A 12,765-nucleotide genomic window follows, 5' to 3' on the forward strand; every position below is an offset into this window, starting at 1 on the left:
GTGCCACATATATCACCGGGCTCCCCTCACAGCTTTTCCATAGGAGATGGCCCCACAATGAATGGGTCCCTGTTTTGCCCTCGTTGTGGGAAGAGCAGGAGGGTTTCAGCCTCCGCAACACTTCGTAACTTGGGATTTTATTAGCCCCAGCCACTCCAATTCCGAGAAGCTCTAAAAAGAGACTTTGATTTCCTGCGTCTGTTTTTTCTTTGGGAATTAAAATGCTTTTCATCGTCGCAAACGGCACAGCAGAGTTACAGAAAAAGGGTGGGGAGGGAAATTAAAGTAATTGGGGGGAATTACTGGAATGTGCAGAGCCCCTCCGAGCGCATCCCCTCCACAGGAAAGGAGCTTCCATCCCATCTCAGCGGGGCAGGAAAAATCTCTGGCTGGCCAATAGGCGTTTCTCAGCCTTTCAGGGACACAGCGAAGCCCCTCTGTGTGAACCCGAGGCAGAGGTGCTGTGGGGAGCCCTTGGCAGAGGTTTGGTGCAACCTGCTGTGGGCTACTCAGCCCCGAAACCCAGCCCATCAGCTTGTCGGAGCCTTTACAAGCCCCCAGACTCCCACAGAGCAGGAGCGGAGCCATTTAGTCCAGGTGAAAACATTTTTCTGTTGAAAAATAAGAAAAAAAAGCTACTTAGAAATGTTGACTGGAGTTAATAAAGCCATATAAAGAGTAATAAGAAGTGAGAAAGGGCTCTTTAACTTCTATTTTAATACAAATACTAGATCAAATGTGTGTTGCTGTACATTATTGGCTGAAGTACACCTGTCTTACTGATTTCTTCTTTCCAAACCATGAACCCTGCCCAGCAGGCTGCGCTGCCGGCTGGCTCGGGGAGCTCTGCCGTGGTGGGAACTCACCCCACATTGCTCTGGCAGAGGCCACGTGGTTTGGCCCCAGAGAGCCGGGTCCCATGGCCAAGATCTTTTCTTTTTACTCTTTTTTTTTTTTTTATGATTTTTTTAATATATATAAAGCTTTCGGAAAACAATCTGGCTTCCAAAAATAGGAAAATGCTGGGCCAGCCTCTATCTGGCCGGTGCCCCTCCAAGGTGTCCTTCAGAGCAGGGCTGTGCCAGGGTATCCCAGAGGAGTGCAGGGGTCCAAGGATGGAAATGGTGCTTTACTCCAAAATGCCCTATAGCAAAACCCCCTATAGACACTGCTCCCTGACCCCACTTCGGGCTTTGCCAAACCCTGTTTCCACTGCAAGATTTTCCTGCGAGGGGTTACGCTAACAGTAATCAAGAAGCCACAGGGATCCTTCATCTATGTTTTATGGGGCCAACCTTCTTGGGGTGAAAAGTACAGGGGGAGCAGCGGGGAAGGCAGTGCAGCCCCCTCCCCTCCTGCCTGCTTGTAGTTTTAATTTGCTTTCTGCAAATCCCTGCTTCTGCAGCAAAGCCAGGTCATTGCCATAGCCTTACTGGGGCCAGCGGTTTGGGTGTGATAACGAGAGATGAGTTGGTGAAGAGCTGGTGGCAGAGATGCCCCATGGGAGGATGGGAGGGCTCAGACCACTGCAGCCCCGTTGCTGGTCACCCGCATGGCATTTGCAGGTGAATGCAAAAGGGGCTCATAAAAATGCTGTCCATGAAGTCATCTTCTCCCAGTTTCCTGCAATCTTTAAGGAGAAGAGCAGGTGAGGGCCCAGACATGCTGCCCTCCCACGGGAGTCTCCACGCCAAAGCCAGGAGGGGTGGAAGGACAAGTGGCAGCATCATCAGGGGACAAGCTCAGGTGAGCAGCCACAGGAGGCAAATTTGGCCAGTGCTGTAAGAAATGCATATTTTTCTCCCCCAGACGCCTCCTCCAACATTCCCCCCCTCTCCACTAGCAGAGCTCATTTCTGTGTGGGCCAGGCTGCTCAGGAATAGCACGAATGCAAAAAATGAGCAACTTGCTGAAATAATAAATAACTGGCAAATACGTAGCTTAAGAAGCATGCAGGGAGCTGCAAACAGTCTCACTTGTCCCCTCCAGTGACGGGTACAACCAGGCATTCACGGCCACGCCGTGGCACAGACCTTCAGGCCAGGAAACGGTCTAAATCAGGCTTCTCCCGTGCAGTATCCCAGGCTGCTTCCTGAGATATTATTGTTTTCCCTCACCCTCTTGATGTATTGTCCCATAGCATATTCGGGGTTTCCCAGTGTGTGCCAAGAAACCACTGGCCGTGACGCACCAGCCTGTTTTTAGGCTGTCGGCAGCAGCTCCTTCCTGCGAGGAGCCAGGAAGTGTGGCCCCCCCGGGGCTCCCCAGGGTTCCCCCACCTTCTGCTCCAGGGGAACCAGATGCATTCATTTTTAACACCATCAGGGCATGTGAAAAATAACAGTTTGGGGGGAAGAGGATGATGAGCAGTGTCTCTGTGGCCCTGTGAATTGCACAGAGCTGTCTGCAGAGCAGAGCCCATTGCACTGCTCCAAAACATAAGCCATCCCCTGCATTTTCCTGGATTCGGCCAAAGAAAGCTGGGGAAGGAAAAAAAAAAGACCAGGCCACACCTTTCCTCAGCCTAGTTCCCAGGCAAGAAAAATATCTTGGAGCGGGAGCCCCAGCTTCGCAGCTCGACCACTGACAGAATCGGGTTGTGGACCAAGGCAGTGGGGAGCTCACCTGCGTTGCTTGGCTTTGCTTCCCCACAGGGTGGATTTTGAGGACCCCACTTCCCAGGCAGCATTGGCAGAAGCCATTTGAGTAAGGAAATTAATGGCCTTCCCTTCCCAATGCTCCCATGGATCCCCTCCTCCTTCTCCCTGCCCATCACCTGCTTGCGGCACTGGTGAACCCCTGCAAACTCCAAAAGCTCCCCTGGGGACCCTATGCCCAGGGCCATGTTTTTCCAAACATCTCTCCAAATATATATGTCAGCAGCAGAGAGGGGAGGAGAGCAAGAAAAAACCATTTTGTGAGTATCCGTCTGTTTGCAGATCATTAATTCTCCCTGGGGAGCCCCAGAGCTCTTTCATCTGCTTTTTGCTAAGTTTAGGTTAGGGAGGTTTTCGGATGCAAGAGCGGTCAGGGAAAGGCAAAGCTGCCCTGGGCTTTAGCAGCTCACTGAGGAGGAATTTGGGCAGGCAACAGGAAAGCTCTTTCCCGGGCTGGGAGGCATCCAATCACGACTGAAACAATCCTGGCCGCTTCACACTCCCATGCTGAATGCTGTTATAAAAGTAAGAAGAATAGATGTTTACTCGCAGGAAAGCAAAGAACGGAAAAAGTTATCAGCACCATTGTTTGCCGCAAATAATTTCACCTTCTCTAGTCATACGGTGTATTCAAAAAAGCCTTGCTCTTTCTTATTTAACATCACATACCAGCAACTACGTAGCACCTACGTAGCTGGGCTCGCTCCTGGCCGGCCCCGAGGGCTCGGCTCGGACCCACCCCACGGCAGAGCCCGTTTCCCATCACCTCTGCATTGTTTTCTCGCTCCCGGCGCCTTGTGGCCAAGAAGAGCTGACCCGAGCCCCGCTTTTACAGCCGAGCCGCCCCTCTGCGGCTGCATTTACGGGGCTGACAGCTCTTTAATTGCCGTTTATGAAACACCCTGCCCCAGCCCCGGAGCGCAAGAGCTCAGCTAAGAAACCATTTCTAACCCATGCTGGCTGCAGCATGGTTTGCCCGGGGGTCCCCTCCCACACCACTGTGGGGTTCGGGGGTTCACGGGCAGGCTTAGGCAATGTCGGAGCAGCGAGGGACCGAAAACCTCCCCAAAATATTACTCTTTAGGCTTAAGTTGTGGCTTGTCCTTCCAGCGACTTCTCTGCGTTTTTGTTCGAGTCCTCTTACTTTGGGAAAAACCAAGAGCATCCCCAGACTCCGTCCACGGGGTTGGCTCGTCTCCGCAGGCGATTTGCAGGGAGCAGAGTCAAAGTCCGCCGGGTTTCAGAGGCAAGAACACCGCAGGCTGACTTCTCAAAAGGTGTGCGAGGAGGGTGCTAGAGTAACGCCCGCAGGCACCGGGCAGAGGGAGCGCTGCTCCCGGGGAAGGCTCCTTCCCGAGCTGATCCGTGGCTCCCTGGTTTTCCATCGGGACCTTGCAGAGGGCTCCTGCCTTGCCAGCCGCGACCCAGCATCGCCTCCCCCCTCGCCCCGCAGCCCTCCACGACCGACAGCTCCCTGGAAAGCGCAGCATGCCCGAAGCCCGGCGTCCTGGCCCCTGTCCGGCCAAGGCCAAGGGCGCGGGGTCCCAGCACCACCTCCTGGCAACACACCGCCGTGCACGGCCCGCACACCGGCTGCGGCCAAAAATCCCCCAGCAAGCCACGGGGACCACCCGGAGAGAGAACCTGGGGGCTGCGTGGACCCCGGCCTTTCTCGTGTCTGTCCAAGCCTGGGTATTTCCCCTTCCCCGGCATCACGGCCGGCCCCGGGGTGGCTGCGGGCGCAGGACCCCCCGTTGCATCCCCCGGCGAGCGGCAGCTGCCTGCTGCGGGGTGAATAGCGGCGCGGCTCGTCCGAGAGGCGACCGAATTTAATTGGAGATGAATGGGCACCTCCCTGCCGCCCATGACATTTTCATTGCGGGCTAACAAGGGGAGAAAAATCCAATTAGGTGACAAAGGGGGTCCCTAATCGGCCGTGCAGCCTGGCGCGGGGCAGCCAGGACGGCGCGACATCCCGCGGGAGAGCAGGGACAGGCCATGGGAAAACAAGAAAGCCCTCCAAAAAAGTCCTCTTGGGATATTGCAAAAGCCAAACCGTAGGATGGCAAGGCTCCTGAAGTGCACGCAAGAAATGTAGTTAAAAAGACGGTTCCTATTTGCACCCCCGGGGTCTCATCTGTAAGTCTCCCAGGTCACTGAGCTAAATGTAAAGTGGCCCAAAGTGAGCTGGGCAGGGCAGGAGCATCTCCCAGGTACAGAGCCGGAGGGCAACAGGATAAATAACCTGCAGCCAGGAGCACACTGCTCCTGAAATAAAATATTATAACAAAATTTGGCAGAGTCCTTCCAGGGCATCCATCCACCACCGAATACTCAATGAAACCTGGTTCCAGGAGCAAGTGAGGATGAACCACATCAAGATTTATTAACAAAGGAGCAGTTTCAAACCACAAAAGATTTCAGCTCACCCTGGGCTGCAGTTTTTTCCAGCAACAGGTGCCCTTCCGCAGTTTTAATTCGTGCAGCCAGCGGTACCATTTATCTCCAAGCTCTGGCACCTAAAGCAGGGGGGGTTGATGGTGGGAGCCCCTCGCACACAAAACCCCCTCCTGCCCAAATGCGGGGACGTTGGGGCATCATGGGATGCAGTGAGGGCATAGCAGCGCACTGGGAAAGGCGAGGGAGGGGGGACACACACATGAATAACAGCTGGGTTTTAAAGGAGGGTTGATAAATGGGAATGCCGTGCTCCCTTGGGAATTATTAACAGTGGGGGAGGCTGAAACCTTGGCTTTGCCCCGGGAGCCGGGCTGCATGGTGAAAGCCGATGGGAGGGAGCGGGCAAGGGGACCAGATGGCGGGGGGAGGCTGGGGGTCCAGCCGGGAGCGGGAGGTCCCTGCCAGCACAGCGCAGGGGGCTGTGGCAGTGTACGGCGGCTGCATCTCCCACGGGACACAGCTGGACCGCGCGGGGGGAAGGACCCCCAGGGCCCTCTCCTCCCTGGAGCCCCTCAGGTGGCTCCAGCCACAGCTCCAGGTGGCCACCGCTGAGTATTGACCCAGCACTATCTCAGCTCCCACCTTATCAGGGCAAGGGCCAGCTCCGGGCACCAGCACCTGCCCCATTAATCTTCCCCCTGTCCCATGGGCGCGAGGTCTCGGCGGCTGAAACAACCTGCCCGGGGAGGGAGCGGGAGGGCTTGGGCCACTGGTGCCCAGGGTCTGGGAATGATGGATTGGTAGCTGGGAGGTGACAGGGAGAAGGTTTTTCTTTTTCCCTTTAGCTCCTGCCACTGCCCCTGACCTGGGGAGAGGAGTGCAAGCAGGCAAGTGCCTTTATACCTGGGTATATTGGTGGCAACATTTTCCACTGAAATTTGGGTACTGAAGACTTGGGGATGTGGTGCCCTGAGGAAGAGAGGAAAAGAGGAAACCAGCTCCACTTGCATACACAGGGTGGGAAGGGAGAGGGAGATAATTTCGCTGCAATTGCTATCTGAAATAACAAGCTGAGCCTGAGTGAGGAGCCCATGCTTCACCCACATCCTTCAGGGTGAAGATGGAGATGTGATTCCTCATGCCAGGGCCCGCTTCAGGCAGAGCTGCACAAAGTGCAGGGAAAAATCACATCTGAGGCCCCAGAAAAACAAGGTAAAACCTTGCAGCTGTGGCTGAAATGAAAGCAAAAGGCTTCATGGCTTCTTCATGGCTGCAGCTGTGCAACTCCTGGCTGCAGGGGTTAAGTGCAATCAGAAATGTCCATGGTGACCATTAAATACTAAACCTATGTGTGTCCCTCAGGGAGGGAAGCCCCATGTTTTGACCAGGGTGGGAGACCCAGCGATGATGGGGGGCCTGAGGTGGTCTCAGATGCCTCATCCCCACCACCCTGCTCTCACCCATGCCCCGGCAGACACCACTACGAGGGTGCATGGAGCTGTGGAGGGACCAGCAAGCAGGCAGCAGAAAACTCATATCTCCTGCTTGCCCCAGCATGGGTTTTCTAGGAGCATCCCCGCTCAGAGAATTAACCAAGGAGGCAGGATGACCCCGAGCAAAGCCAACACTGAGCTTTCACCATAAAACCCACCTGAGGACACTGGGTGTCTGGGAATGAAGAAAGATGCCATGGATGTTATCATGCTCCTCCTCCTCCAGGGAGGCAGAGCATCACTAAACAGCCTAACCTGGGAAGAGTCTAAGTTTGCCAGCCAGGGACTTGGATTCACAAGCAGATAGGACCTGCTCAGAGGTTAGCTAGCAAGGCCTAGCTCAGTTCCAAATACAAATACACATTGATTTATCTTTTTCTTCTGCACTATGAAGCCCACAGCTCCAAAGGGGAGATGTGCCCTGGGTTAGTCTTGTTAGAAAGCAGGGCTGCCACATCGGTCACGTGCTGAAAAGCCTCTGAGTGGAGGAGAGGACACTGCAGGGAGAGAGGCCATGCCGGTGGCTACTCTGGGGGAGCTCACTGCTTGGTTGATGCTTTTGCCCTCTCCTTAAAAGCCCCTTAAACCCTCAGGTTACATTTCCTTTGACGCAGGAAGGCCCAACTCTTTTGGCGAGGGTGCCACATGAACCCCAGACAGGGCTTGAAGGCGGCTTGGGGGTGCTGACACCCAGTGCCATCCCCCCTCCCGCCCTCCCCGTCTGGGCTGCGCAGACGGGATGGAGTTTCCCCCTTCCTTACACAAACTTGGGATCTCCTTTCAGCTATTGCTTTTTTTGTATTGATTTTTAAAAGAGGGCACTGCAGCTTTAAAGAGCTTCCCAGACTTGCCTTTGTGACCGGAGGAGAGGGTGGGGTGGTGGCGGAGGTGGGGACACAGAAGAATGAAATAAAGAGAAGTACAACAAAAAGAAGTTAAAAGTGTGAGTGACAAGTTTTCGGCAACAGGCTTCAGCCCCTGTGGGGTCGTTTGGGCAAAGAATGGCAACAAATGAACAAATGAGCTGGATTTTCATGCTTGGTGGACGGTGAATGAATAAGCATCTTTTAAAACCCTATCAGGAACTCTTTGGATTGTCATTATAGCTGGGAGGAGGGGGGGAAAGGCAGACTTTTGAGGGCTGACCATGTGAAAGAATCCAGATTCTTCGCCTTTTCTCTGCCAGAGAGCGCAGCTACATCGAAATGTGCGGGCAGCGCGGGAGGACGGGCATGCAGCCACAGCCGAGCATCCTGCCATGGCCCAGCGCAGGAGCACCTCTGGGCGACACCAGGGCACCCCGATGCATGTCGGAAGAGGTGAGACGGTCTGCTCTGCTTGCAGGAGCCCCCACTGATTCCCAGTGGTGTAGAGAGGACAGGCAGTGGTTTGCAGCCCCAGCTGCCTCCTCCTCCAGGAAACCTGACTGCAATGTCAGAGGCAGACAATGTGAGAGGGCAGGAGGCAACTCACTTAAAGCCATATTTAGAGCACATAGTGGAGGCCTGAGGTCAAAGGAATTGCCCTGGGATTATGGGAATCACCTTCATTTTCTCGCCAGCCTTCAGACACGAGGGAGCCAGCCAGGAGCAAGGAGGAGGGGGACGAGTCTGTCGCTGAGGAAAGGACCCCGGTGTTTCCCCTTCCCTGGCCCTGGCAATGAGCCTGGCCCCTCTGAGCCATGCAAATAATTTACAGGCTCTGTTTTCAACTGTTTGGTATCCTCAATCCCCCATTTTAACCTTGAGCAGAACAGAGCATTGGTGAGGCATTTGCAGGAGACTCCACTTTGGAGACATGGACAGAGTTTGCTGAATATCCCGACAGCCAGAGTTCAGCAGTAAAATGCAGCTATGGAGGAGAAGGAAGGTTCAGGAGGAGACAGGTTTAAAGCCTCCTTATTTCTGTAATAGAGGATAATATCACATATTCAAAAATCTTCTCTAAACAGAAAGAGACCTAAAACTGAGTGTTGGGGCCATGAAAACATCAGCTTGTAGCAAGGGGTCTCCCCTGGCTGCAAAAATAAAAGTTGAGTCCACCTTGGGTGAGATTTTGGCAAGCAAACCTGGCAGCGCCCAGGCTAAGTTTGTTTTCAACCCACTGCCTGCAACTGTGCAAGGGCACAAGACTGCATCTCTGAAATTGTCGCGGTCCCAGTGGCCACCTGTTTCTTCCACATCAAAAAGTCTGGAGGCCATTACAGCAGCCATGGTTATAAAGGCAGGGCACTGGCGCTGGGACAGCCCCGTCAAGAGAAATGAGACCATCATGCACTAAACATAGAGAAAAGATAAATGGAAAAAGAGTCTTTCAGTCTTCATTATCAAGTTTCCATGGGTTTGCCAAAACCATAGCAACCAGTTCAAGCAATGATTAACCTAATAATGTGGAGGCAAAGAAAAAAAAAATGCATTCAAGCCCCTAAAGAAGTCACTAGTTCTCCAGAGGTAGTAAATCCGCCCGCCCGCCCTCCCCCCCCCCAACATATAGCCCCACGGCTGGAAGACCAGAAGCATCCTAAGCCTCCAGAGAAAAGAAACTACAACGCAGTAAAATCCACTAAAGTGACCACTTTCTGAAAATACAGCTGTATAGACATCTTTGGGGACTTTTGTAATACCTGTTCTTCACGGGGCTCTTGGGCTCTTCTTGCCCCTTTTCTTGCCCATATAGACCCTGAGCTCCCTTTTGCAATTTTTTGCAAAAATGCTACTTTTGCAGACTGAAGTGTGTTGTTATCCTCCTCAGTCCCACGGCACACGCAGATAGCTAAGGCAAGGTGATACATCCCGTAGGGAGATATCAGAGTGGAGCTGGACTAGCAGGGAAAACATTAAATGATTTTATCACCCAAATAATCACAGTGTTTCGCCTGTGGCCACACACGGAGGCCTTGGAGCACTTTGCAGACTGTTAGAGTATGAAAACAATACGCAATTCAGCCAGAAAGGGGGGAAGGGGGAGGAATACTATTAGGTCTTTCATTCTGCCTATCTGATCTACGACGCAGATAGATCACGTTCAGGACTATAACAGTACACACAGAGATAGGCACACACTGCCTTTTCCTAGTCCTCAACCTTGCCCCATGGCCTGTGTTTCTCAAAGCAACGACTAGGCAAAGTAGCAGGGCTCTGTGTGGATGAACAGGTCCCAGGAGGCAACAGAAAGAGCAGATCTCAAAAAAAGCTCGAGTAGAAAGTGAGATCTGCTCACCTTGCTTGTCAGCACTGGCACCATGGTGCCCTCACTCCCTTCTCCCAGGTGCATGGGGCACCTGCAGCTCCTCTCCGTGGGGCAGTTCATTGACCGAGGCCGGATCAAGTGCACAAGAACAGATCACTGCTTCTCCAAAATCCACCAAGCCCTACGTGTTTTCTGAGCTGCAAAGTGTCTGGTTAGCACCAGGGCCAAGCTGGCCTCTCCCTTCGCCGCAGGACTGGGCGATGTTGCCCACAGTCCACCTGAACGCACAGCGCTCTACAGCTAGCCTGCGCCGGGCCGAGTCCAGCAAGTCGGAGGAGAGACGCACCGGGCAGGGCTCCGCACCGGGAGGGATTCCCCATAACCCAGTCCCGGGCCACGGCAGAACCCGAGCGCTGGGCCCCGGCGGGGGGCAGGCAGCGGCGCACGGAGGCCTGGGGCAGTGGGAGCACCGCGCCGCGCCCCCGGCCCGGCCCGGCCCCGGCCGCCGCCTTCAGCACCATGGCCAGAGCCCGCGGCGCCGGTGCGGACGGGGCGCAGGGGACGCTCCGCGCACCGCACCGCGCACCGCGCACCGCGCCGCGCCGCGCACCCACCGGCCCCCAGCCCCTCCCCACGCCGCTGGGTGTCCCCCACCCCAGCCCGGGGAGCGGGAGCAGCGCGTAGCGGGGGGGGAGGGGGATGCCCCCCCCGTCGGCGGGGGGGGCGGGGCGGCGGGACAAGGGCCCCGGGATCCCGTACCCGGTCAGGTTTCACTCTCGCCTCTTTTGTTGCGGTGCGGGAGGGGGCTGTTGGGGGGGTGTTTGTGCGTGCGTCTTTGTTTCCAGTAACCAAATTTCTTTTGTTCTACAAATTGCCTCAATAGCGTCTCTTTGCCGCGGGCAAACGGGCTCAGCTGAGAACAATTAGCATCACAATGGGCTTTTGGCCTCGCGGGCCGCTTTGTCTAGCGACTGCCGCCCCGCTGGGGCAGCGCGGAGAGGGGAGGCGGCCCGGCCGTAAATCTACCAGCTACAAATTGAGTCCCTGGGAGGAGAGGGCCGGGGAGGGCTCGCGGGATTCGTGCGGCTTCGCTTCTCTTCTTGCCGTGCCGTGGGAGGTGTTGCGTTTCCCACCTCCTGTGTTTTTAACCAGCCTGACGCTCCCCCCTCTCCGCTCCAGCCCCCCGCTTAAGGGCTGCAGGGACCGAATGCGGCCACTGCCCCTCGAACCCCGCGCCTGCCCCGGCTAAACCCTCCCCCGGGGAGGATGGGGTCGGGCTGGGGCAACGCTGCCCCGAGGACCCGCACCGCCCCGGGAGCTGGAGCACTGTGCCCCGGGGACATCCCCGAAATAGCCCCAGGGCCGAGCCGGCCGCTGAAAATCCGCCTGCGTGGGGAGGGCTGCAGCCGGGCGCACCTTACCGGGCTGCGGCGGGCAGAGCGGGGCGGCTGTCCGGCGGGACGGGGTATCCCACGAGCCGGCCGCAGCCCTACGGGAAAGGGCGTCTGCAAAGAGATGCCGGTCAAATGCGTGGTGGGCCCCGACGGGCACACGCCGGCGTGCGCACAGGCGCAGGACCCCGCTGCGCCGCTCTCCATCGCCGCTCCTCCCCGCGCAGGGGAGCGCCCCCGCGCCGGGCACACCGTCCCCGCACCGGGCACACCACCCCGGCACCGGGCACACCGCCTGGGGCCACGCGCAAGCCCCCGCAGGGCCCGCACTGCTCTCCCCGGCGCGGGCTGCGCGCGATTTTGAAACCCCCGGGGAGCTCTCAGAGGGAAAAAGACGGCGTTGCACAGGTCTGACCGCGACACACTTTATTCTCCTCTTCTTCTTCTTCGAAAAAAACAAAACACGGCCGCGGGTCCCCTCCCCGGTACGAACAGCCAGACCACCGCTGCCAAAAACATTCTTATATACAAAATATATATTTGTTACGAAATATAATCAATAAATACCGATAGCGACAAATTAATATAATTTACCGTTTCCGAGTACAAAACCGTGATTTGTTTTTGTCCGCCCGCTCCCGCCGCGCTTCGGCCAAGCGGGACGGGGCGGGGAGAGCGGGGCGCCCGCCGCCCCCCGGCGCGCAGCGCGGGGAGCCCCCCCTCCGCCCCGCCGGCTATCTGAAGGCCAAAAGCGGGGGGAAAGCAGCCGGGCGGCGGGCTCAGAGGAAGGCGGGGAAGGCGGCGGGGCCGCGGCGCAGAGCGGCGGGCGGCGGGGCGGCGGGGCAGGGCGAGTCCCAAGGCCCGGGGGAGGCGGTGGCGGCGGCGGGGGGCGGCGGCGGGGGGGGCTCGGGCAGGCCCTGCTCGGCCAGGCGGAGGCTCTGGGTGAGCGCCCAGATGTAGTTGTGGGCGAAGCGGAGCGTCTCGATCTTGGTGAGCTTGGCGTCGTCGGGGAAGGTGGGCAGGACGCTGCGGAGCGCGTCCAGGGCGGAGTTGAGGTGGTGCATGCGGTTCCTCTCCCGGTCGTTGGCCTTCATGCGCCGGCTTCTCTTCTGCTTGCTGAGCAGCCCCTCGCTCCGCGCCTTGCCGCGGCCCCGCCGCGCCTTCCCCTTCCTGCGGGCCGCCGCCTCCCGCGGGGCCAGGGCGGTGCGGCCCGGCGAGGGCCCCCGGCTGCCCGCGGAGCCGCCGCCGGCCGCGGAGGGGCCGTCCTCGGCGCCGCCGAAATAGGGCTGCCCTTCGCCCGGCGAGCGGTCGCTCTGCGGGGCCATCCTGCAAAGCCGAGCCCGCGTTAGCCGGCGGGGAGCGGCGCTGCGGCCGGCCCGGGGGAGCCCTCTCCCCCGCGGCTGTACCTGCTGAGCCCGGGCGAGGCTGCGGGGCAGGAGAGCGGCTCTCGCTCCGCGCCCCCCGCCGCTCCCCCCTCCCCGCTTTCCCTCGAGTGCGGGCAGGAGAGGTTGCGCGGCCGGCACACGACTGCCGTTAAGCCCCTATATATATAGGGCTGGCAGACAATGGGGATTTCCCGGCCGGGCGGCGTGTGCGCCCCCCCGCCCGCACCCACCTCTTGGCACGCTTTTATCT

At 57.5% G+C, this 12,765-nt stretch overlaps 1 protein-coding gene across 1 annotated transcript; it reads right to left on the reverse strand.

Moving 5' to 3' along the window:
• Positions 1 to 11,909: 11,909 nt before the first annotated feature.
• NEUROG3 (neurogenin 3) lies at positions 11,910 to 12,455 on the reverse strand. The gene has a single exon (XM_072871361.1). It carries the CDS (start codon positions 12,453 to 12,455, stop codon positions 11,910 to 11,912), a length of 546 nt encoding a protein of 181 aa, XP_072727462.1.
• Positions 12,456 to 12,765: the final 310 nt, after the last annotated feature.

The sequence above is a fragment of the Ciconia boyciana genome, chromosome 8, assembly GCF_034638445.1.
Source record: "Ciconia boyciana chromosome 8, ASM3463844v1, whole genome shotgun sequence".
Lineage (NCBI taxonomy): Eukaryota > Metazoa > Chordata > Aves > Ciconiiformes > Ciconiidae > Ciconia > Ciconia boyciana.

Coding starts and splice junctions, on each gene's coding strand:
- NEUROG3 (XM_072871361.1), bottom strand. CDS start 12,455: ATGGCCCCGCAGAGCGACCGCTCGCCGGGCGAAGGGCAGCCCTATTTC.